Source organism: Carcharodon carcharias, chromosome 6 (assembly GCF_017639515.1).
Source record: "Carcharodon carcharias isolate sCarCar2 chromosome 6, sCarCar2.pri, whole genome shotgun sequence".
NCBI classification, from domain to species: domain Eukaryota; kingdom Metazoa; phylum Chordata; class Chondrichthyes; order Lamniformes; family Lamnidae; genus Carcharodon; species Carcharodon carcharias.
In genome coordinates this window covers 47,529,741-47,553,997 of record NC_054472.1, presented here as the reverse complement: position 1 = coordinate 47,553,997, position 24,257 = coordinate 47,529,741, and the positions used below count along the sequence as shown (strand labels likewise).

The following is a 24,257-nucleotide window of genomic DNA, read 5'->3' as shown; positions in this document are numbered from 1 at the left end:
GCACTTTCAAATATTTTAGGGTCCTGCAATGAAATGGGCATCGCACCTTTGGTGGTGAAATTTTGTCTTGATCACAAGGGCAGTATTGTATTGAAAACCTTTCTCTTTGTTATTTGGAAATGAATAATTTTTCTTTCAAGTTTAAAACCATTTTCTCCCAGTAGTAGCAAATAAGCTATCACTGGAGGGGAAAAGCTTAAATTAATTTTATTCTGCAAATCAATTGCTTGGTAACAAATAGAGGATTTGAACCTCATCATGTTGACTATCAGGTCATTCAAATCAGAACTGTCGCATGCAAACTAAAACCGTGTACAATCATTTCAAATGTGATCTTCCCACCTCCCCAAGCTTACAAACATGGAAATTAGTGAAGCTCTTCTAGAGGACTCTAGGGGTATTCTTACCTGGAAAATTTATAATTTTTGCATTCACCATGTTGCATTTTGTTTAGTTTAAAACACTTTAAGAACAACAGTGGATAGATCTTTAATCTAAAAGAGGAACATTAAAATGTTATTTGTTTTTTTAATAGACAAACCAATTCTCCAAAAGCTACCTCAACAGCCATTCTCCAACATTTCACTTCTTCTCACCCCAGCTCATGGAGGCAGTTTATCGAGGTATGAGGTGCTCCATCTACCCTCACCTGTCCTGTTCACACCAATACTCCCTCCCTCCCCAACCCATCAATTCATGCTAACAGTCTTCTGCCTCTCTACCTCCAACCCCAACCATAATTCAACCTGGCACTCTGCTCCTCTCCAACCCAGGGTGAAATAATGCTTTCACATGCTGTTCAAACTGGCATTGTTTTCTTGCCCAATTCAGGCTGGCATACCCCTTCTCACTTTTAATTAATGCTGACACTCTTTTCACCCCCTCCATTCCAGTTAATGGTGGCATACTTTCCTACCAAGGTGCCAGCCCCAGCTTCTCCCTGCTGGGAGACTTACGTATTAGGTATTAGTCAGGCTTCACAGTAGCAGAAGCAGCAAGAGATTCACTGCAAAACTTTTCTAGCAAGCCAGGGTTGATAGCTGCTTCATGCTGTACACTTTCTAAAAATAAGACAACAGATGGTCTGGTTCAGGAGGAGATTTAAAGAGGAAGTTGTTGTTGCACAAACACTTAATCTAGACATTCCTCTGGTGAATATATTTATGTCATACATAAATTGGGTGTTTCTGCAGATTGAATCTATTGGAGCCTTTGCCTGCTTATAATTCTTCTTAAACTCAACGTGTGCAACTGGTATAGTGATCAAAGTCTGAGAGTACGGTGTGTTTAGACAGCCTAAACAAATGTCTAAATGTCCTTCTTTAGGACATGCTTTACAAGTTATTCAGCCTTGGCCTTTCTGCTTTTGTTTGAGTGTGATAGTACAGTGGTTATGTTACTGGATTAGTAATCCAGAGGCCTGGATTGAAGATCTGAGTTCAAATCCCACAGGGCAGATGGGGAATTTGAATTCAGTTAATTAAGTAAATAAATACGGATTAAAAATCCAGTATAAGAAATAGTGATCATGAAATGGTGAGTGTAATAAAAACACAAATGATTTACTAATATCCTTTAGGGAACTGTCAGGAGGAGGCTAAGACCTCACTCAATTTTTTTATCATATATCTAAAAGGAACATTCTGGCATTCAGAGAAGCAGACACCTCATTATCTCTAAAGAGACACTAATGACCCCTGTGACTTCAGAGATCAAATCCAATGGAATTGTACAAAGGCCAATTATACTTCTATGGCCAGCCCCGGCCAATGGAGACTACCGATCTGATAGGACAAAGGACCCCGAAACCGCTTCTGAAATTAATGGTTGAAACATTACCAATCTCAGGAATCCACATGAAGGAATATATATCCTTTGCCCAAGCCAAAGTGGAGAGATGGGAGTCATATGACACCCCAACATCACCCAAGCTGTTGGAAGCAGTTATATTGCCTTGTGGAGCTACAAAGCTCAGACTGCCAGCTTCTATCTAGAAAGCAGCAGCTCTGAACCAGAGCTCCATCCAGGTTTAAATGCCTGGCTCCATCTACACTGTTTGTACTGGAACTTCTGAACTTTTCTACCAGTGCCCAGAAGACTAAAACAAAAACAGAATTACCTGGAAAAACTCAGCAGGTCTGGCAGCATCGGCGGAGAAGAAAAGAGTTGACGTTTCGAGTCCTCATGACCCTTCGACAGAACTTGAGTTCGAGTCCAAGAAAGAGTTGAAATATAAGCTGGTTTAAGGTGTGTGTGTGGGGGGCGGAGAGATAGAGAGAGAGAGAGAGAGAGAGGTAGGGGGGGAGGGGTGTGGTTGTAGGGACAAACAAGCAGTGATAGAAGCAGATCACCAAAAGATGTCAACGACAATAGTACAATAGAACACATAGGTGTTAAAGTTAAAGTTGGTGATGTTATCTAAACGAATGTGCTAATTAAGAATGGATGGTAGGGCACTCAAGGTATAGCTCTAGTGGGGTTTTTTTTTTATATAATGGAAATAGGTGGGAAAAGGAAAATCTTTATAATTTATTGGAAAAAAAAGAAGACTAGTTCATCTCTGCATGCTGATCTCATCATGGAAGTCATTTCTACTGGATAATTGGATTATCCCACATGAGTTTCAGCCTGCAGACCCCTGTGAAAGAGTACAACAATAGACTTTTGATTCTGGACTCTGGGCTCATGTGAAACAATAATTCTTTATTTTGTGGTCTTTGCCCCATAAACCCCTTGCTTTCTCTATTCCCCACTTTATTTATTGTATCAGTGAAAACGGAGTCTATGTTGTAACCCCTGCTAATATGATTGAGTGTGTGTGAATAAACTATCCCTCTGAGTTTACCCTATCTCGAGTTTGCTGTGGAGTTGTTAATAGAAATTGGATCACACAAAAACTGAGGAGCTGAGAAAATACGCCGCCATTTAAAGGGGGAAATTTAAATCAAAACACTTCTCTGTTTACGGATGAGTGGTGAGAGGAGAAATCAGGGATGCTTAAATTAGTCCTCCCCCTGTCCGCAACAGAAATTGAGGGCTTGTCTGGGATAACGCAATTTGAGTTTGACCAGAGTTCAAGTTAGGAGGTGACCCAAACCTGATATAAAAGAGCCAATTAGAAGTTAAGAGGAAAACTTGTTGGCTAGAATGAATTTTAAAATGCAACTAATTTACCACAATAAATTCTTTTTCCCATAACATTAAGAAATTGGCAACCTTTAATGCTCAGATGTTTGTTCAGCATGGGAATTTAAAGGGTGAAACTTTGGTGGCCTTTAGCACAGAGCAACAGAAATCTGTAGCTAGGGAATTGCACAGAAAATTGAAAAGAAGTGAGCTGATCCAATTGTCAGTGGAACACTTGGATCTCACATTACCGGTAGAGCAGTTAGATATAGAGCTCTGTCATTACTCCAAATCTCCTCCCGTAGCCAATTTCGAGCTGGAAATGTTGAAATTGCAGCTAGAATTTCAGGAAAGGGAAAAAGAGAAAGGGAAAGAGAGAATGAGCAAGGGAACAGGAGAGAGAAAGCTGAAGAATTCCAGCTCCAAAATTTGGAAATGGGGCTAGGAGCTCAACAGGATAGAGAGACTCGACAGTTGAAAGCTGTGAGGGGGAATTTCTCTTTACTCAGTGGCAACCCTTATCTCCCTAACTTGGAAGCACTCCGAGGCCCTCAAATATGCTAGATTCCTTCCCAAATTCGAAGAGAGTGATGTGGAGTCATTTTTTTTGCCACTTTTGAGAAAATAGAAGGACAGCTAAAATGGCCCTCAGATATCTGGGCATCTTTAATTCAAAGGCAGCTATGAGGGAGAGCCCAAGAGGTCTACTCTATGTTGCCTCCAGATGTGTCCCTGAATTATGAGCAGACCAAGGCTGCCATCCTAAGTGCCTATGGCCAAATTTTGCCCTTGATGGGCAGGTGGGCCCCACCGGCTCGGCAACAGGTGGACAGCCGATTGCCGCCGCCGAAAGGGGCCCTGCCGCCATTTTAAGTGGGTGGGCCAATTAAGGCCCACCCAGCGGGCTGCCCGACAGAAAACGCTATGCACTTCCTGTGGGTGGGGGGATTCCCCAACTGTCAGTTTGCGCTCTTTCACACATGCGCATGAAAGAGCACACAGCTCCCTGAGGCTAAGGGAGATCACTGACAGTATTTCAATCTTTAAAAATAGATAAATAAAAAAATTATTAACATGTTCCCCCCCCATGTGACAATGTCACACGAGATGGGACATGTTAATAAATATCACAGAAACTTTATTAAAGATTTTTAAAACAGACATGAAACATCATCCCGCCAGTGGATGAGGTTTCATGTTTTTTCAGAAGCCCGCTGGGGCTCCTGGCCTGCCTGCCAGCCTTAAGGTTGGACGGGTAGGGCCTTTAATTGGCTTAATTATCCTGTCAATGGCCTCAATTGACCATTGACAGGTCAGCGGGCGGACAGCTGATCGTGCTGTCCCCCCGTCTTCCTGAATATTTAAATGAGACAGGATGATGTCGGGGATTTCCCCCAACATCATCCGGCATCATTTTTGCGTCGACGAGCGGGCCCCACCACCAGCTTGCCAATGGAAAAATTCTGCCCAATGAGTTAGTTCCGGAGGCAGATTGCCAGCAATTCCAGAATGCTCTTAAGAAGCCAACCCAAACCTATATCGAGTTTGAATGACTGAAGCAAGTCACATTCGACTGATAGATAAGATCCCTAAAATCCCACGCACTTGAGGGATTGCGTGAGCTAGTACTGCTGGAGGAATTCAAAAATTGTGGACAATAAAAGCAAAATACGGCGGATGCTGGAAATCTGAAACAAAAACAAAAATTGTCATGGAACATAACAGACTCGAAACGTTAACTCCGTCTTTCTCTCCGGATGCTGTCAGATCTGCTGAGTTTTTCCAGCAATTTTTGTTTTTGTTTCAAAAATTGTCTGTCCTCCAACCTGCAAATACACCTAGAGGAGCAGAGAACCCTCACAGCCAGGGATGCAGCAGCCAGAGCAGACAGCTGTGATCTCACCCCTAGGCCTGGACATTCTGGCAGACCCTATCCAATCCCCATGAGCATTGGAAAGATAAGCAGGGCAATCTAGATAGGAGGAGCCCCCCACCCAGAAGAAGAAAACACAAAGGACGGTGCAAGAAACCATCCTGCAGCCCGAAAGGAGAATGCTCGGAGGCCAATATGTTCTCATTGCAATAAAATTGACCATTCCAGACCTGAGTGCTAGAGTTTGTGCAGCAAACCCGTTAGCCTAATAGGGTTCCAAGTGAGTAGGACCCAAAGGATGCCCCAATGGATAATGCAGCAGAGCAGGCAGACTCTCACTATGGAAACTTACCCTTTGGAGGACATGGCACTATGTTTATCTGAGCCATACAAACTCCCAGAGAGCTTCTGGAGTTTTGTCCTGTCAGGAACAGTACCCTCTGTCCATCCCAAAATATGAGCAAGTCCATTTGCACTGCACCAGGTCACAAGGGCCACTCAATCCTCAATACTGGAGGGAAACAAACCTACCTCCCAAGTCCTCCCTGAAAGTCAAAGCAGAAGTGGAGTGTGGGGAGGATCTGTGTTTGCATCCCTCCATAAGGTCCACCTAGAGTGTGACCTTGTTTCAAGCCCTGTTACAGTAGGAATTGTCCCTGAACTACCAGAAGGAGAAATCGATTTCCTCTTTGGGAACGATTTGGCCGGCAGCAAGGTGTTAGCCAGTGAAAGAAAAAGGCCCAAAAAGATGAAGTAGCACCCATAAATATTGAGCAGGGGCTGCTCAAATGTAGCAAGACTGGAGCCAAGTCAGTAATATTGAGAAGTCCAGGAAAGGCCTCTAGAATCTGAAATAGATTCACCAAGTATCCCAGAATTAAATAGGGACCAGAAAAGTCCCAAAGCAAGGAAAGAAATAGTGAGGATATGCCCCATGTGGTCGAAGACACTGGAGGAAGGCAAGCTTTTTAACTAAGAAAGGAAAATGTTAAGGAATTGCCCGAAATATAGCTAGCCAAAACCTTCTTTCTGATAATAAATAGGGACAAAAGGGAATTCCCAAACCAATGAGCAGAGTGAGAGTGAGATGCCTCCCCCAGTTGAGAAGCCACAAGGGAAGGTAGCTGGAGCTGCACCTTCACTTGAGGGCAGAAGTATTCCAAGGGACTTGGAACAAGTTTGGAGAGTGCCCATTCCAAAGCCAAAGGCCCCAGCTAGGAAGCTATCGATCAGCCTGGCTGGTAGCTTAATGACGAATTTAAATGTGGACCAGAACAGTTCCCAAATTGGCCCAGGCAGAGTAAAGGTGATGCCTCACTTAGTTGAAAAACCACCAGGAGGTACAGCGAGAGCTGACCATGTAACAGTGGGCAGTAGTGTCCCAAAAGACACAGAACCTACCATGCAAATGACCCCCAAAGGGAACCCGACCAGACTGGACCTCATGCTCACCCACCTTAATGTAGAATTGCAAGTTGACTGGACAAGGTTGCCACTGCAGTTAAAATGATCCATGACAACACACCAGGCTACAGTTCTGTAGCCCCTTCTGATAGGGATGAGGGAGAGGCCCTGCCAGCAGGCCATCTTCCTATCATCCAGGCCTAGAAAATCTGGCTCAAGCTCAGGAGCTCACTGCCCACCTGTTGCCATGCCAACCCACGACACCTAGCAACAGAATGTGGAACTTTCCAGTTGTGCTAGCACCCGAGCCGGACCCTGAACCAAAATCCCCTAAAGAGGCCAAAATCCCTTTAAAACACCCCAATCTCATGACAATCAGCCTAACCATAGTTCCTGGGTTAGAACAGCTGAACCCACAGATTACGCGAGTGAACAAGCAGGATGTAAAGTGGACAAGAGCAGCTCAGCCCTATGATCTACAGGCCTGGCACCTACAGAGTGAGATGCCCAGCATTCCCCCTATGGATCGCCCAGAGCAGCTTGGCTATCACTGATCACCCTGCTAAACCATCAGACCCTTTTGAGGATATTTAACCAGGAGTTGGACAGGCAGAGCTCTGAACCCAAGGGCTCTGTATACGCCTGATCTCCAACAGTGGGAATTCAGAACTTTAGCCGCAAATAGACTTCCCTATACAGATGAATTTCAAATCCTCCAAAGTTGCCTAAACCTTCCGAATGCCAGGACCAGACAATGTCCTTGCTGCTGCGCTGTCCTGGGTTTAAACCTCAAAAGGAGGAAATGCAACAGGGAGCTGCCATTGCCCATGTTAGCTGTGTGTCTGACATGCCAGTGTGAATGAGAGAATGAATGTACACTTCTTTACTTCCTATTCTTCCTTCTTAAGACCACATATAAAAAAAAATGAAGTTAATTCTTTTTATTTCCCTGGGGCAGCGAGGGATGTCTGGGGGCTAAGACCTCATTCTACATTTTTATTAAAATATATATATATCATCATGGCTAATTTATAAAATCTTTGGTCACCACATTATATGCAGGATGTGGTTGCACTGGAGGGGGTGCAGAGGAGATTCACCAGGATGTTGCCTGGGATGAAACATTTAAGTTTTGAAGAGAGGTTGGATAGACTTGGGTTGTTTTCGTTGGAGCAGAGAAGACTGAGGGGTGACCTGATCGAGATGTACAAGATTATGAGGGGCATGGACAGGGTGGATAGGGAGCAGCTGTTCCCCTTAGTTGAAGGGTCGTTCACAAGGGGGCATAAGTTCAAGGTGAGGGGCAGGAGGTTTGGGGAGGATGTGAGGAAAAACTTTTTTACCCAGAGGGTGGTGACGGTCTGGAATGCGCTTCCTGGGAGAGTGGTGGAGGCGGGTTGCCTCACATCCTTTAAAAAGTACCTGGATGAGCACTTGACACGTCATAACATTCAAGGCTATGGGCCAAGTGCTGGTAAATGGGATTAGGTAGGTAGGTCGGGTGTTTCTCACATGTCGGTGCAGACTTGATGGGCTGAAGGGCCTCTTCTGCACTGTGAGATTCTGTGATTTAGGAAAAACTGGACAAAGGCTTTAAAACTGGACAAAGACATAGCTGGCCATGACTCAAACAAAAGGAACATTCTGGCATTCAGAGAAGCGTTCACCTCATTATTAAAGAGATGCTAATGATCCCTGTGACTGCAGAGGTCAAATCAAAGGGAATTGTACAAAGCCAATTTACATTTCTAAGGCCAGGCCTGGCCATTGGAGACTACAGCCAGAATTTTCCAGCCCCGTTGGTGTCATGGTGGGTATGAGCAGACAACATGGCAGGAAGACCAAAAATCGGTTTCACACCATCATGAAACCAGTTTGCAATTGTCCGCACTGCCCGTCAATGACGGGCCACGTTTCCCACAGCCGCATGTTATTTTAATATATCTGCATCTAATTATAATCTCTGCTCACTGGAATCATCCCCCCACATCAAATAATTTATCACGCATGTCAGCGGGAAAACACACCGGTCCAGAACACACCTTGACAATTAAAATGGCAGGGTGGAGGGCATAACAGGGAGAATATGGCAACTGGGGAGGCAGTGTAAGGGGGGAGGAAGGTGTAAGGGAAGGAATAAGGGTGGAGGAGGAAGTAAGAGGGGGTTTGCAGGTGAACATGCAAGGGAGGGGCCTTTGGATCAATGACTGCCTCCAGGGGAGCGAACTGAGGGTCGGAGTGGTAGGAGGGAATGCAGAGTATGAGTGAGCTGGAAGCGTGGAAGGGTGAGGGTGTGACGGTAGTGGTAGAAGAGACGGTATGGCTAGTTGGTGAGGACTCAGACTCTGGATGGGAAGGAGGTGGTAGGGGAGGTCAGTGTGCATGTGGGTGGGATTCTCAGGAAGATAGGGCACGTTCACCTGGGTATCCTGCAAAAAAAGGGGTTCTGTTTAGTAGGTGATGGTGGGGAGGTAGAATGTAATGCCGGGGGCGCTGACAGTGATGTGGCGAAAGGACATGGGTGACTGAGGGAGGGGAAAGGACATGGGAGCTACAACCATGCTTCTGAAATTGAAAGTGAGAGGAGTCTCATGTTGGACGGGCACAGGTCCTGCATGGGAGTGTGATCAGTGGGTGGGCGGAGATGCAGGTCAGCTCAGATGGACAACTGAAAGAGAACCCCAGCAGGCAGCATTGAAAATGCTCGGGACATTGAGATGAGTGTGATGGAGGAAGGCTCCGCAGGCGTGGGAGAGCGCTTGCACAAGACTTCGAAAGGCCCTGACACACACACACACACACACACACACACACTTCTCCCTCCAGATTCACTCATGGTCCAGCTGCATGCAGCTGAACTGCTGGTGGGGAGGTGGGGTGCAAGGGGAGAACTCATGAAGCCTGTAAATGAAGCTGAAGGACACCATTATGTGTTATTCAGTGAAAGTTAGTATATTTTCAGATTATAAAGTAACAAAATGTGTTCACCCATGCAACCACTTGTGATCAGAAATTCTTAACTTTTCTAGGCCCAACACTTCTTCTAGGTGCTGCCCTGACATCCGCAGGAGGGTTGGAGACAGCCTATACAATGGTTGTCAGTGTTGCCTCTGATGACTTTGGCATGGGTCCTCTGGAGAGCAGAGGCCTTGGGGGCCCTGGCTTGCTTTGGCTGTCCTCCTGTGGGCCAACTGCTCCCTCTGCAGTGACGGAGGATGAGGTTGAGGTGGTCAGAGACAAAGGGGACTTGGAGAGATAGAACAGCCTCCAAGATTCCTGAGTGGATGACCCCGGGAGTGTCCATTGCCAGTCCTCCTCCCTTCAGGTGCCCGAGAACCCAGGCCTGACTCCTTGAGGGGAAGGACCACCTGGAGGGAAATTGAGGTGCTTCATTTCCATCTCGCGTTGCCACTGCAGGAACTCACCCATGGCTACCATGGTGGAATGCAGGTCTGTGCACATCTCCACGTTCTGCTGGACCAAGGTCTCCACGACGTGTGCCATCCTTCCCATGGAGACCTCTACACATGCACAGGTGGGCATTACTTCATCAGAAAGCAGAATGACGCAGTTTTCCGACTCGTGTGCCACTTGAGGGCTTCCAAAAGCTCTGCGTGATGTTCCCCCACCTTCTGCTGACTCTCCAGGATGAGCTGAAATGCTGAATCCTGAGGCTCATCATCTGACTCGGACCTCACAGCTGCCTCTTCCCCAGTAGTCCTCCAAGTGCCAGGGAGCTTGGCTGAAGCTTCCTCCTCCTGCTGCGGACACATGCCCATGCAGTGACCACCAGATTGTGAACCCGGGCCTGCTCTAGATCTAGGTTCCACCGAGGTGTGTGTCTCTGCGCTGGTGGAGGGTGTGGGTAAGCACTGTGACGGGCCTTCAAGGCTGCTCATTTCCAGTTCTTCAATAAAGGTGGTATCTTCTTGGCTGGAGGTGAGGATGTGGATGCAGCTGAGTGACTGGCTGACTGAGGGTGTCGCTCACTTGGCAGGAGGGAGAGCACCCACAGTTGTATTGAGAGAGTGATGATATGGTGGAGGATCCTCACATGGGTGTGTGCCGTCAACCATCAGCGACAGAAAGAGGACCTTTGGAGGCTGAAGCTCATTCATGGTTTTTTTGCATTGATCCTACAGTGAGCAGAACTTGAGGAAGATGGAAAATACATTTCATGTTGCTGCATCATCGCATGCAGGCAGGAACAAAGGCACAGAAGAGAGCTACGGTGGCGCCAGGCTCGCCAAAGTGATGAATCACCCTGATGAGCAGGGCGGCAAGGCCCTCTCCAGACCCAGAGGATGAGGCTCACAGAAACGCTGCATGTAGGCGGTTCAAAGACCAAGGGTGTACAGAAAACACATGTCTTTTCTCTAGGTCAGCGAGAATCAGTGTTGTCGATGCCTTTGCATGTCCAGGAATCTGATGGTTCACATCTGCCACGTTCTCCAGGAGTAGACGCCACGTGGCCTGGGGTGACATCCATTGCTAGTGGTTGTCAAAGTCACCGCCACCCTTAACTTCTGTGCGAGTGGCTCACTGCAGGGCTCTGCTGGGGACTTCTGTGGGATCGCTCAGGTGTCCACTCACAAGTGCATACAGGAAGTAATGGACACCCTTTTTGCCAAAGCCCACAATTACATGCACTTCATCAGAGATCAAGCTGGCCAAGCAGCCAGAGCACTGGGCTTTGCTTCTATCACGGGATTCTCACAGGTGCAGGGTGCCATCGACTGCACTCATGGCTATAAGAGCTCCTTGGCAACAGGCATTGCAATACATGAACAGGAAAGGGCTTCATTCACTCAGCATATAGCTGGTCTGTGACCACAAGAAACACCATGCAGGATTGTGCAAGTTACCCAGGAATCTGCCACAACTCCTACATCAAGTAGATCACAGATCACAGACAGCTTCGAGGGACCACACAACATCCAGGGTTGGCTTCTTGGTGATAGAGGCCACCCACAAAGGACATGGCTGATGACACCCATGCGACGACCACAAACTCCATCTGAGGGAAGGTACAATGTTTCTAATTACACGGCATGAACATCGATACAGCAGACTGGAGAGCGACCTCAATGGAGTACTGGGAGATTGATGAGTTGAAGGTGCTCAGTGAGGAGGGGAGCGAGGTGCTCCTTTGCTTTTTCTAACTTTCTCACTCTGTAGGAATTGGTTTTTGCTCTAACACAGGGGAAGAAGCTAGCTGTTTGGTGAGTATTTTGTAAGCACCTGGTGAGGTCTATTCTATTCCTAAGGTTTAAAATAGTACAGGAATTTGTGGTAAAATTGATAAAATACATAAAAGAAAATAAATAATTGAATAAAATAATTAAGTAATTAATTAAACACATAAGGTTAGCAGGACAGGTGATGTGTCCTACTGCATGTGGGAGCTCCTGGATACCAGTGTGATCCAGGGCAAACATGTTCGTAATAAGTATCTGCGTCTTGAGGAGCTTCTGCTCAGAGTCATTGAGCTGGACGCTTTGCACCAGGAGGTGGTTACAACTATTAGGATGGGTTCTTCTGATTTGGAAAGTGGTCAGGGATAGAAGGGCGTGACTGCAGCTGACACAGGTAAGGGGACCCAGAGGGCAGGAGTGTCAGCCTCTGCAATTGTCCAACAGGTTTAAGGTTCTTTCAGCTTGTTTGGATGAGTCTGGGGGCCATAGGGTGGATGAGCTGACTGATCATGGCACTGTGGTACAGGAAGCCATTCAAGTAGGAGGAGCAAAAAGGAATGTAGTGTTAGTAGGAGATAGCATAGTGAGAGGGATTGACATTGTTCTCTGCAACAAAGATCAAGAGTCCAAACAGCTCTGTTGCCTGCCTGGTGCCAGGGTTCGGGACATTTCCTCAGGGCTGAAAGGAACTTACAGTGAGAGGGGGCAGATCCAGTTGTCATGGTCCATGTAGGTATCAATGACATAAGTAGGATGAAGAAGGAGGTTCTGCATAGTCAATATGATGAGCTAGGCACCAAATTAAGAAGCAGAACCTCAAAGGTAATAATTTCTGGTTTATTACTTGACCCACATGCAAATTGGCATAGGGCAAATAAGATTAGAAAAATGAATGCGTGGCTCAAAGACTGGTGTGGGAGAAGTAGATTCCGGTTTGTGGGGCACTGGCATCAGCACTGGGCAAAGTGGGATCTGTACCGTTAGGATGGCCTACACCTGAACCGTGCTGGGGCTGGTGTTCTAGTGAGACACATAACTAGGGAAGAAGAGAGGGTTTTAAACTGAATAGTGGGGGACAGGGATCAAATTTGGAAAGATGTGGTAAACCAAAGAGTAGAGATAAGGCAAGAGAGAATGGTATTAACATGGGAAATGAGTACAAATGAGTAGAAAACCTCAGGGTAATGTCCTAGGCTGAAGCATCTTCAGCTGCTTCATCAATGACCATCCCTCCATCATAGGTTCAAAGGAGGGGATGTTCGCTGGTGATTGCACAATGTTCAGCACCATTCGCAATTCTCCAACAAGAAGGAACTTAAACATCTCCCCTTGACATTCAATGGCATTACCATCGCTGAATCCCCCATTACCAACATCCTTGGCAGGGGTTGGAAGTTGAATGCAAATCAGTCATCATCTCATTGAATGGTGGAGCAGGCTTGAAGGGCTGAATGGCCTACTCCTGTTCTAATGTTTCTGTGCCCTACTTTTGATGGGCCTTTTCTGCCACAAATGACACTAGGAGGAGTCTGGGATATTGATGAATAAGTATGATGCTGTGAGGTATGATTTTATGTCAGGCTATAACTTAACTAATCGGTGCGGCAGCTCTTCCAACTTTGGTATCGATTTCCAGATGCTAATGAGACGGACTTTGCAGGCCTTTGTCATTTTCCGATTCAAATGACCTGTGCAGTTTTATTCTTTTGTTCCTTTCTAGCAGTTTGATACAAATGGATGGTTTGCTCAGCCACTTTGAAGGTAGTTAAGGGTCCAACCACATTTGTGTGGAGTTGGAATCACGCATAGGCCAGACCCAGTAAGACCAGCAGCTTTCTCTCCCAAAGAACATTAGTGAACCAGTTTTTACAACAACTTGCTACATTGTCACTTTTATACCATCTTGTTACTCCCAGATATATCGATTTTTTAAAATTTCTCAAATTCATATGGTGGGATTAGGAATTATAACCACAATGCTATCCATAGGCATTTTGGTTAATTTCTTGCATTTTGCATACTATAATCCATAGATTTTTGAATCAAATATGAAGTGATGGGTGTGTTTTCAATAGGCCAGCTAGGCCATCATGTCCCCATACATTGGGAAGAATTTTTGGGTCAGCGAGGGGCCCGCTCGCCGACGCGTAATATGACACGCAGTGATGTCAAGTGGGCGTCCCGATGTCATCGCGGGTCACTTAGACTTTCAGCTCGGTGGGCACGCAGCCGAGTTGGCTGCACACCCGCCAAACTGTCAACGGCCTACTAAGCCCATTTAAATAGTCATTAAAACAATTAACAGGGCTGCCCGTCCAACCTTAAGGTTGGGGGGCAGGCAAAGAGCCCAGGTGGCCTTCGCATTTTTTATGGAACCTCATCCACAGGCTGGATGAGGATTCATAAAGGTTTCATTAATTAAATAAAATCTTTTATCAAAACTCATGAACATGTCCCAGCTCATGTGACACTGTCACATGAGGGGACATGTCTTAAAATATTTCCTTTTCTTTACTTAAATTTTTAAATCTTAAACTAATCTCCCTGAGGCATTTCTCGACTCAGGGAATTCCCCCCTCCCCCCGCCTGCACAGGGAGCGCTCAGCTTAATTGGCCCGCCCATGTAAAATGGCGGCGGGCCCCAATCGGGTTCACACAAGCCCCCTTCTACCCCCATGTAACCCCTCCCGATGGGGGGAATTTTCTGCCCATTGTTCAGCAGTCACTGTGATATATCCAACCCCTATCTTCGACATCACAAAGATATAGATAAGACTGTACGATTTGAAGCAGAACTTTCCAGTGCTAGTACACTCTGTGCCATTGAAATTGGTAACTTCAGAATTTACTCTTATAACAATGGACCTTTAGCTTTGGTAGCAGGACCAGAAAGTTTGCCTTATGTAATCCTTGTAGGTTCTTATTCAGTTTGTAATGCTACATATAACATCAGCAGTAATTTCTATTGGGTTCTTTCAGCTGTTTGCCATTCATTTGTGAAAGATCAAAGGAAACCCCAGTGAAATGGCATCAGTGGCTGTTTGCTCTGTTTCTCCAAATTTCTGCCAAAATGATGGTGAGAGATCACAGTACCCTGTGGAAATTCTACTCCAAAATATTTATTATGATTTTCCAAACCAAATTAATATGAATCACTGTACTGAAATAAATTTGGAACAAAGGTTTTGACGAATATATGACGCAGCAGGATGCTTAGATGCCCTCTTTTGCAGAATTTCCAATGGACTTCCTGTAGAAACAATAAACATGACAGTTATACAGACCTTATCCACCCTTGGAGAGTGTTTATGTCTACTCCATAAATTTGTGATTCCCACACTATGGGTAGAGGCCCTTGCAATAGCCAAAATGTGATTTGTTTGAATTCAGCACTAGGTTCAAATAACCCTGCAGAGTTTGGGTTTCCTCCTTGTGTGAATCATGCCGCCCTCCCTTCCCCCTGTCTACAAAAATTGGAATTGTTGGAAAAGGGGGTGGAACTTCCACATCCGGACCTTGCCAGCCATTTTTAAAATAGAAAATATGGCCCATACTTTGAAAAATTAATTAACATTTAAATAATCACATTTTGAATCATGTTAAAAACTAAGAAACCGAAACCCCCCTGCTAAAAATTCAGATTCAGTACATTTCTATTAGTGAAGTGCAAATTAGAGATTACAGGAATTATATTCACTACCTTATAAACATGGTGGCATCCCAGTTAAGTTAGAAAAGACAGAAATCATGGATGATTACTTACATGATTTCTGCATATTAGGAAGTACATTTCAAATTGTTATGGTATTTGGATAAAGGATTTTAAGTGCAGTTGGCTCGAGAATGTCGTCACTGAAATGAATTCGAACATTGTTATAATGGAAGCTTCATTTTTCTGTTTGCAGAAAAGCAAAGAGCATGTTCTTCACACAGGTCTGCAAAATCAGATTGTGATTTTATGATCCTGTAAACCCAGCAAGGAGCTGTTCAGGGATCAGCAGTTAGAGAAATGGTGCTGCAGTGTTTTCATCATATCTCTTGATCGTTCAGTCTCTGCAAGCTCAGTTTCATACTCAGACTATGAGGTTGATGCATAGCCCCTTAAATAGCAACCATGTCAAGGCCTGATTCAGAAGCTCCCAATTAATTTTAATTGGTGGAAAATCAAGAGTCTGGAAAAACAGGAGCACTGACCTCCAAACCTGATCTATGCTCCCATTGGACAATCAGATGGAGTGTTGAAATTTTGGGGCCATATATTTAAACTCCCCTAGTCTACACAACAATATACTTGAACCACAACCTCTGAGCAGAACCTACTGCACAATATTTCCATTCCCAGAGCAGCCAATCTATTACATCGCTAAGTCAGTCCATCAGTTTAGTATCTTTAAGTGAAAGAGACCACTTTGTGCTGTGGACAATGCCCTTTATGAGTTGGTTAAAACTGAATGAGCTCATTTCACCCTTAGAGCCAACAATGAAAGCTTTTAATCCCATCCATTTGCATTGAATGAGAAACAAAATGAACAGACCACAAGCCATTTGGTGTGCCCCTCCTCCTCCAGTCCGTCTGAGGTAATGTCATGACATGGTAGTGCCAGTAAGGAGCCTGGCTAAATATCCTATTGGGTCAAAGATAGGGCTGTAACATTACAGTCCTGATCCTTGTATAAGAGTGGACTTGATTGAAGTTAATCCTCTTTATTGTTTATTTTTCTTTTCCATTTCCCAGGGTAAAATTGCTGACCGAGTTGGATATTTTCCTGCATCGTTTGTTCAGAAAGTGATGGTGGGTGAGAAGGTCTTCAGATGCACCAAACCATTCACAGGCTCTAAAGAAGAAGGACAGATAAATGTGAAAGAAAATCAGGTCATTACCATCTAAAATCTCTTTTAATTTTATATTAATTATGAAAAATAAAGTTCACATAATAATATCTCCAAATTATCCCTTAGCTTGAATTAGTTAATAAAGTATGGATAAGGAAAAAGATAAACCAAGAGTAAGTATTTCAACTGGTGAAAGGCCAATTTTATTAAGCTGGTGTACATTTTAGAGGAAGTCGACTGAAAACAGCTCCTTGAAGGTAAATCAGAGTCAAAGCAATGGGAAGTATTCAAGGAGAGGGTAATGAGAGTTCAGAACAATTATAATTCCACAAAGATAAAATTACTCCCAAATCTAGGGCCTTCTAAATGTCAAGGAACATTCAGGGGCCAAACTGATGACAGGAAAGTTTGCTAGAGCTATTAGGAAGGATTTAAGTAGCTTGGCAGGGGGATGGAAATGTGAGCATAGATTCAGAAGGGAAAGAAGTAAATTTGAAAATAGAGAGCAGAAAATTAGTAAGCGAGTGTGAAGGCAGAGAAAACAATGGCTAAAAAATAGGGGGAGTTTGGCAGTGCTTCATGGTGTATACTTCAAAACAAGGAGTCGAATGAATAAGACAGCTAAACTGAGGGTACAAATAGACCCTTGGGGGTATAATAATATAGATAATACTGAAACATGGCTTAGGTTATGGTGAGAGTGGCAGCTCAATATTTTTGGGACTGAATTTTAGACTAGGGGTGGGGCCCAGACACCCTAGTGTAAAAGTTGGGGGCGTGGGGGGGGGCAAGTCTGCCCCTCCTTGGCAGGTTCACCCCACAGCCACTTAACGCTTAATCGGCTTGAGACAGGTCTTCCACCCCATTGGGTGGAAGTCGTGCCTGCAAAATACTTGAAAATTGTTTGTCCCAGCAGCACCACTAGGAATAGTGGCCACTGCTGAGACTACAGCGAGTTCCCGGGGAAGCAAGCTACATAGAAATGAGGCTTGAACATGAGGCTGGGCTGGACAAGTGAGGGTTGGTTGGACACTTGATGCTGGCCTCCTGCTGAGGATAAAATCCCAGTGGTGGTGGGAGGAGGCCCTTAAGTGGCTATTAATTGGCTTAAGGACTTCAATTGACCCATGTTCAAGTGGGCCATCCAAAGGCTCCCCCACCCCTGGAAAACTGCAGCAAGTAAGGGCAGGGATAGGTAGGCACCAGTTCCTGGCGCCACTAGTATCATGCCCAATTTCACAAACCTCACCCTGCCCCCCCACCACAGCCTGCCACCCTGCCACCAGAGGGATGCAAAATTCAGGTCCTGGTTGCATGTTTTTCAAATGGGACAGAGAGCAGGATAAATAAGCAGGAGGGTAAAGTAAGGAGGAGGTTATCTTGACACCCTTCTCTCTCCCCTTGTCCAGTCCCTTCCCATCTACATTCGTGATTCCTCTGACACCTTACGTCACATCAACAATTTCCAGTTCCCTTGCCCCAACCGCTTCCTCTTCACCATGGACGTCCAATCCCTCTACACCTCCATCCCTCACCAGGATGGTCTGAGGGCCCTTAGCTTCTTCCTCTAACAGAATCCCGAACAATCCCCATCCACCACTACTCTCCTCCGTCTGGCTGAACTTGTTCTCACACTGAACAATTTCTCCTTCAACTCCTCTCACTTCCTCCAAATAAAAGGTGTGGCTATGGGTACCCGCATGGGCCCCAGCTATGCCTGTCTCTTTATGGGGTGTGTGGAACATTCCTTGTTCCAGTCCTACTCCGGCCCCCTTCCACAACTCTTTCTCCGGTACATCAATGATTACTTCGGTGCTGCTTCGTGCTCTCGTCGGGACTTGGAAAAATTTATTAATTTTGCTTCCAATCTCCACCCCTCCATCATTTTCACGTGGTCCATCTCTGACATTTCCCTTCCCTTCCTTGACCTCGCTGTCTCAATCTCTGGTGATAGACTGTCCACCAATATCCATTACAAGCTACCGACTCCCACAGCTACCTTGACTACAGCTCCTCACACCCCGCTTCCTGTAAGGACTCCATCCCATTCTCTCAGTTCCTTCGCCTCCGTCGCATCTGTTCCGATGATGCTACCTTCAAAAACAGTTCCTCTGACATGTCCTCCTTCTTCCTTAACCAAGGTTTTCCACCCACGGTCGTTGACAGGCCCTCAACCGTGTCTGGCCCATCTCCTGCGCATCCACCCTCATGCCTTCTCCTCCCTCCCAGAAACATGATAGGGTCCCCCTTGCCCTCACTTATCACCCCACCAGCCTCCGCATTCAAAGGATCATCCTCCGCCATTTCTGCCAACTCCAGCATGATGCCACTACCAAACACATCTTCCCTTCACCCCCACTGTCGGCATTCAGTAGAGATCGTTCCCTCCGGGACACCCTGGTCCATTCCTCCATCACCCCCTACTCCCCAACCCCCACCTATGGCACCACCCCATGCCCACACAAAAGATGTAACACCTGCCCCTTCACTTCCTCTCTCCTCACCGTCCAAGGGCCCAAACACTCCTTTCAAGTGAAGCAACATTTCACTTGCATTTCCCCCAACTTAGTCTACTGCATTCATTGCTCCCAATGCGGTCTCCTCTACATTGGAGGGACCAAACGTAAACTGGGCGACCGCTTTGCAGAACGCCTGCGGTCTGTCTGCAAGAATGACCCAAACCTCCCTGTCGCTTGCCATTTCAACACCCCACCCTGCTCTCTTGCCCACATGTCTGTCCTTGGCTTGCTGCATTGTTCCAGTGAAGCCCAACGCAAACTGGAGGAACAACACCTCATCTTCCGACTAGGCACCTTACAGCCTTCTGGACTGAATATTGAATTCAACAACTTTAGGTCTTGTTCTCCCTCCTCCATTCCCACCCCCTTCTGTTTCTTTCCCCTTCCTTTTGTTTTCTTCCAATTAATTATACAGATTTTTCTTTTTCCCTCCTATTTTCATTATTTTTAAATATTTTTAAATCTTTTATGCTCCCCCCACCCTCACTAGAGCTATACCTTGAGTGCCCTACCATCCATTCTTAATTGGCACATTCGTTTAGATAATATCACCAACTTCGACACCTATGTGTTCTTTTGTTCTGCCGTCTGTGACATCTTTTGATGATCTGCTTCTATCACTGCTTTTGCCTACAACCACACCACCCCCCTCCACTTGTCTCCCCCAACCCAACACCACCCACCGCCCCCCCCCCCCCCCCCCCCCCCCACCCCCCCCCCCACCACCACCACCACCTTAAACCAGCTTATATTTCAACCCTTCCTGGGATTCACCTAGTTCTGTTGAAGGGTCATGAGGACTCGAAACGTCAACTCTTTTCTTCTCCGCCGATGCTGCCAAACCTGCTGAGTTTTTCCAGGTAATTCTGTTTTTGTTTTGGATTTCCAGCATCCGCAGTTTTTTGTTTTTATCTCTGTGTTTAATTGACTGCCACTGCTCTTCAAGAAATGCCTACCTCCTTGAAGAAGTTCTGTTCGTCTCTGCGACAAGCTTTCCGTATCTCTCTTTTGCCTTGTTCACCTTCATTGCTTTCCATTTCTCTCCTGGTGCTTGACAAGGTGTTTACTAAAACCCGTTTTCACAGCCATATCTCCTTTCTCAGTGACTGTCTCCGTCTCTGAATTACCCCACGTGGATTTCAACTGAAATTCCACCCCTCATGTTTTGAACCCACCCAGGATTATAGGTATTTCTGGGACATAAAATGTTTCTCGGACTGCTGTTCTCGTCGCATCCTGAGATCCACACTCAGTGCCATGCGCCGCCATATGAACACACTCGACCTCTCCCTCCAGCAGCACCGCCGTACCCTTTTTCAAAGCTGCGCATGCCCCCAGTTTCATTTTATTCTTCGGCTCATCCGACGCCTCAACAAGAAACTTTTTCTCTTTCTCTCAAGTGCTAAGGAACGCAAGCTCCAACAACTCATCGACACCGACATCCATCTAGGACCCTCCATCCCTGCCTGTCCCTCCGTCCCCACCCCTTCTTCCAATCCCAGCCCCAGCCGTGTATTCACTATACCCCCTGACCTTCCCCTCTCCGATGCTGAACGTTCAGTGCTCAGCAAAGGACTTAGTTTCATACCCCTACGCCCTCACCTTAATGAATTTCAGGCTCGGCACGATGCTGAACTCTTCTTCCGCCGTCTTCGTCTCCGGGCTCACTTCTTTGGGCAGGAGTCCTCTCCCCATTCAATGGATCCTTTCACCCACCCTCCACCTGGACCCCTCTCTCTGGATTCTTACCTTCCCTTGATCTTTTCGTTGAGAACTGTCGGCGCGACATTAGTCGTCTCAATTTCTGTGCTCCTCTCACCCATTCTAATCTCTCTCTCGCTGAACTTACTGCACTCCATTCTCTCAGGTCCAACCCTGACATCGTCATCAAACCCGCCGACAAGGGTGGTGCTGTTGTTGTCTGGCTCACTAACCTCTACCTCGCAGAGGCTGAGCGTCAACTCACAGACACTTCCTCCTACCTCTCCCTGGACCATGACCCCACCACTGAACATCAAGCCATTGTTTCCAGGACTGTCACTGACCTCATCTCCTCTGGGGATCTTCCTCCCACAGCTTCCAACCTGATAGTCACCCAACCTCGGACGGCCCGCTTCTACCTCCTACCCAAAATCCACAAACAGAACTGTCCCGGTAGACCGATCGTGTCAGCTTGCTCCTGCCCCACAGAACTCATCTCTCGTTATCTTGACTCCCTTCTCTCTCCCCTTGTCCAGTCCCTTCCCACCTACATTCGTGATTCCTCTGACACCTTACGTCACATCAACAATTTCCAGCTCCCTGGCCCCAACCGCTTCCTCTTCACCATGGACGTCCAATCCCTCTACACCTCCATTCCCCACCAGGATGGTCTGAGGGCCCTTAGCTTCTTCCTCGAACAGAGGCCCGAACAATCCCCATCCACCACTACTCTCCTCCGTCTGGCTGAACTTGTTCTCACACTGAACAATTTCTCCTTCAACTCCTCTCACTTCCTCCAAATAAAAGGTGTGGCTATGGGTACCCGCATGGGCCCCAGCTATGCCTGTCTCTTTATGGGGTATGTGGAACATTCCTTGTTCCAGTCCTACTCCGGCCCCCTTCCACAACTCTTTCTCCGGTACATCGATGATTACTTCGGTGCTGCTTCGTGCTCTCGTCGGGACTTGGAAAAATTTATTAATTTTGCTTCCAATCTCCACCCCTCCATCATTTTCACGTGGTCCATCTCTGACACTTCCCTTCCCTTCCTTGACCTCGCTGTCTCAATCTCTGGTGATGGACTGTCCACCAATATCCATTACAAGCTACCGACTCCCACAGCTACCTTGACTACAGCTCCTCACACCCCGCTTCCTGTAAGGACTCCATCCCATTCTCTCAGTTCCTTCGCCTCCGTCGCATCTGTTCCAATGATGCTACCTTCAAAAACAGTTCCTCTGATATGTCCTCCTTCTTCCTTAACCGAGGTTTTCCAACCACGGTCGTTGACAGGGCCCTCAACCGTGTCTGGCCCATCTCCTGCGCATCCACCCTCATGCCTTCTCCTCCCTCCCAGAAACATGATAGGGTCCCCCTTGTCCTCACTTATCACCCCACCAGCCTCCGCATTCAAAGGATCATCCTCCGCCATTTCTGCCAACTCCAGCATGATGCCACTACCAAACACATCTTCCCTTCACCCCCCACTGTCGGCATTCCGTAGGGATTGTTCCCTCCGGGACACCCTGGTCCACTCCTCCCTCACTCCCTACTCCCCAACCCCCACCTATGGCACCACCCCATGCCCACGCAAAAGATGTAACACCTGCCCCTTCACTTCCTCTCTCCTCAACGTCCAAGGGCCCAAACACTCCTTTCAAGTGAAGCAACATTTCACTTGCATTTCCCCCAACTTAGTCTACTGCATTTGTTGCTCCCAATGCGGTCTCCTCTACATTGGAGAGACCAAACGTAAACTGGGCGACCGCTTTGCAGAACAACTGCGGTCTGTCCGCAAGAATGACCCAAACCTCCCTGTCGCTTGCCATTTCAACACCCCACCCTGCTCTCTTGCCCACATGTCTGTCCTTGGCTTGCTGCATTGTTCCAGTGAAGCCCAACGCAAACTGGAGGAACAACACTTCATCTTCTGACTAGGCACTTTACAGCCTTCTGGACTGAATATTGAATTCAACAACTTTAGGTCTTGATCTCCCTCCTCCATTCCCACCCCCTTCTGTTTCTTTCCCCTTCCTTTTGTTTTTTCCAATAAATTATATAGATTTTTCTTTTTCCCTCCTATTTCCATTATTTTTAAATATTTTTAAATCTTCTATGCTCCCCCCCACCTTGAGCTATACCTTGAGTGCCCTACCATCCATTCTTAATTAGCACATTCGTTTAGATAATATCACCAACTTTGACACCTATGTGTTCTTTTGTTCTGCCGTCTGTGACATCTTTTGATGATCTGCTTCTATCACTGCTTTTGCCTACAACCACACCACCCCCTCCACTTCTCTCCCCCCACCCAACACCTCCCCCCCCACCCTCCCACCACCTTAAGCCAGCTTATATTTCAACCCTTCCTGGGATTCACCTAGTTCTGTCGAAGGGTCATGAGGGCTCGAAACGTCAACTCTTTTCTTCTCCGCCGATGCTGCCAGACTTGCTGAGTTTTTCCAGGTAATTCTGTTTTTGTTGAGGAGGGTAACAATGTTGGTTTAAAAACACAATTACACCTGATAAGAGGGATGATTTGCTGGGAAGATCATCATTAGAAGCCACATGAACTGAAAAACAAAAAAGGGGTGATCAAACTGCTGGAAGTGAATTTTAGAACCCCATAAGACAGAGGAAAAAAGCAGAGCAAATATGTGGGATAATCTCTGAGAAGTGCAAAAACAACAGGACAGTAATAGAAGAAGGTTTCACCTATCCTAATATAGGCTTGGAAAGAATCAGTGTAAAATGTATGGAGGGCTTAGAATTGTTAAAATGCATTCGGGAGAACGATTTTAGACAGTACGTAGCAAACCCAAAAAGATAGGGCACCATTCTGGACTTGGGCGGAATCGTCCCTGATTTGCACTAAATATGGTAGCAGGCGGGTAAAACAATGTTTACCCACCAGCCACAATGGCAGATTTTCATGCCGTATCATTCCAAACCCGGCTGGGAATCACGCTGTTTGCATGGCAGGCGGGCGCTCATTTGCCCTCCATGCCATCATCTCGCCACTTAACCACGCTGGGTGCTGCATTTAAAATGCAGCCATGCACACACCACTCAGTGCTTCCAGCCCACGACTACTGCATGGAAGGCATGACCCTGAAAAGCAAAAAGCCTGCAGCCCCCAGGTGCAGTGACGCGTCTCTCAAAAGCCTTTTGGATGCAGTGGAGGCTCCCGCGATGTCCTGTACCCGTGCTCTGGCTGCAGAATGGGCAGCAACCTCACCAATCCAGCTTGCGGGGAGGGGGGGTGGCAGCGGTGGTCAGTGCCAACGCCCTGCAAAAGAGGACATTCACCCAGTGTCACAAGAGGATGAATGATCTCTTTTCCACCAGGAGAAGTCACTCTTCTCATCACTGTCAACTCACAAACCCATCACACATCCACAGGGCCCTCACTCAATGCAAGTTCAAGGGACCATTCACTCTCTCACACACACCTTCATTGTCCTCATCCAGTCCATGGGACCACTCACCGCCCACACATGCCAGGCATACTTGTCATCTGACCTGACAGGTATCCTGCTTACACTCTCCCCATCTCTATTTATGCAGGACAAGCTGGCACACAAGAAGAGCGAGAGGTCGTTTACC

The 24,257-nt window shown here is 46.6% G+C and overlaps 1 protein-coding gene across 1 annotated transcript in view; it reads left to right on the top strand.

Annotated features, from left to right (window-relative positions):
* The window catches only part of stac (SH3 and cysteine rich domain), a 222,741-nt gene that overhangs the window by 183,163 nt on the left and 15,321 nt on the right, over positions 1 to 24,257 (top strand). The window contains exon 10 of the mRNA XM_041190230.1: positions 16,334 to 16,471. Coding sequence (XP_041046164.1) covers positions 16,334 to 16,471 — 138 coding nt within the window. The remainder of the gene's footprint in view (positions 1 to 16,333; positions 16,472 to 24,257) is intronic.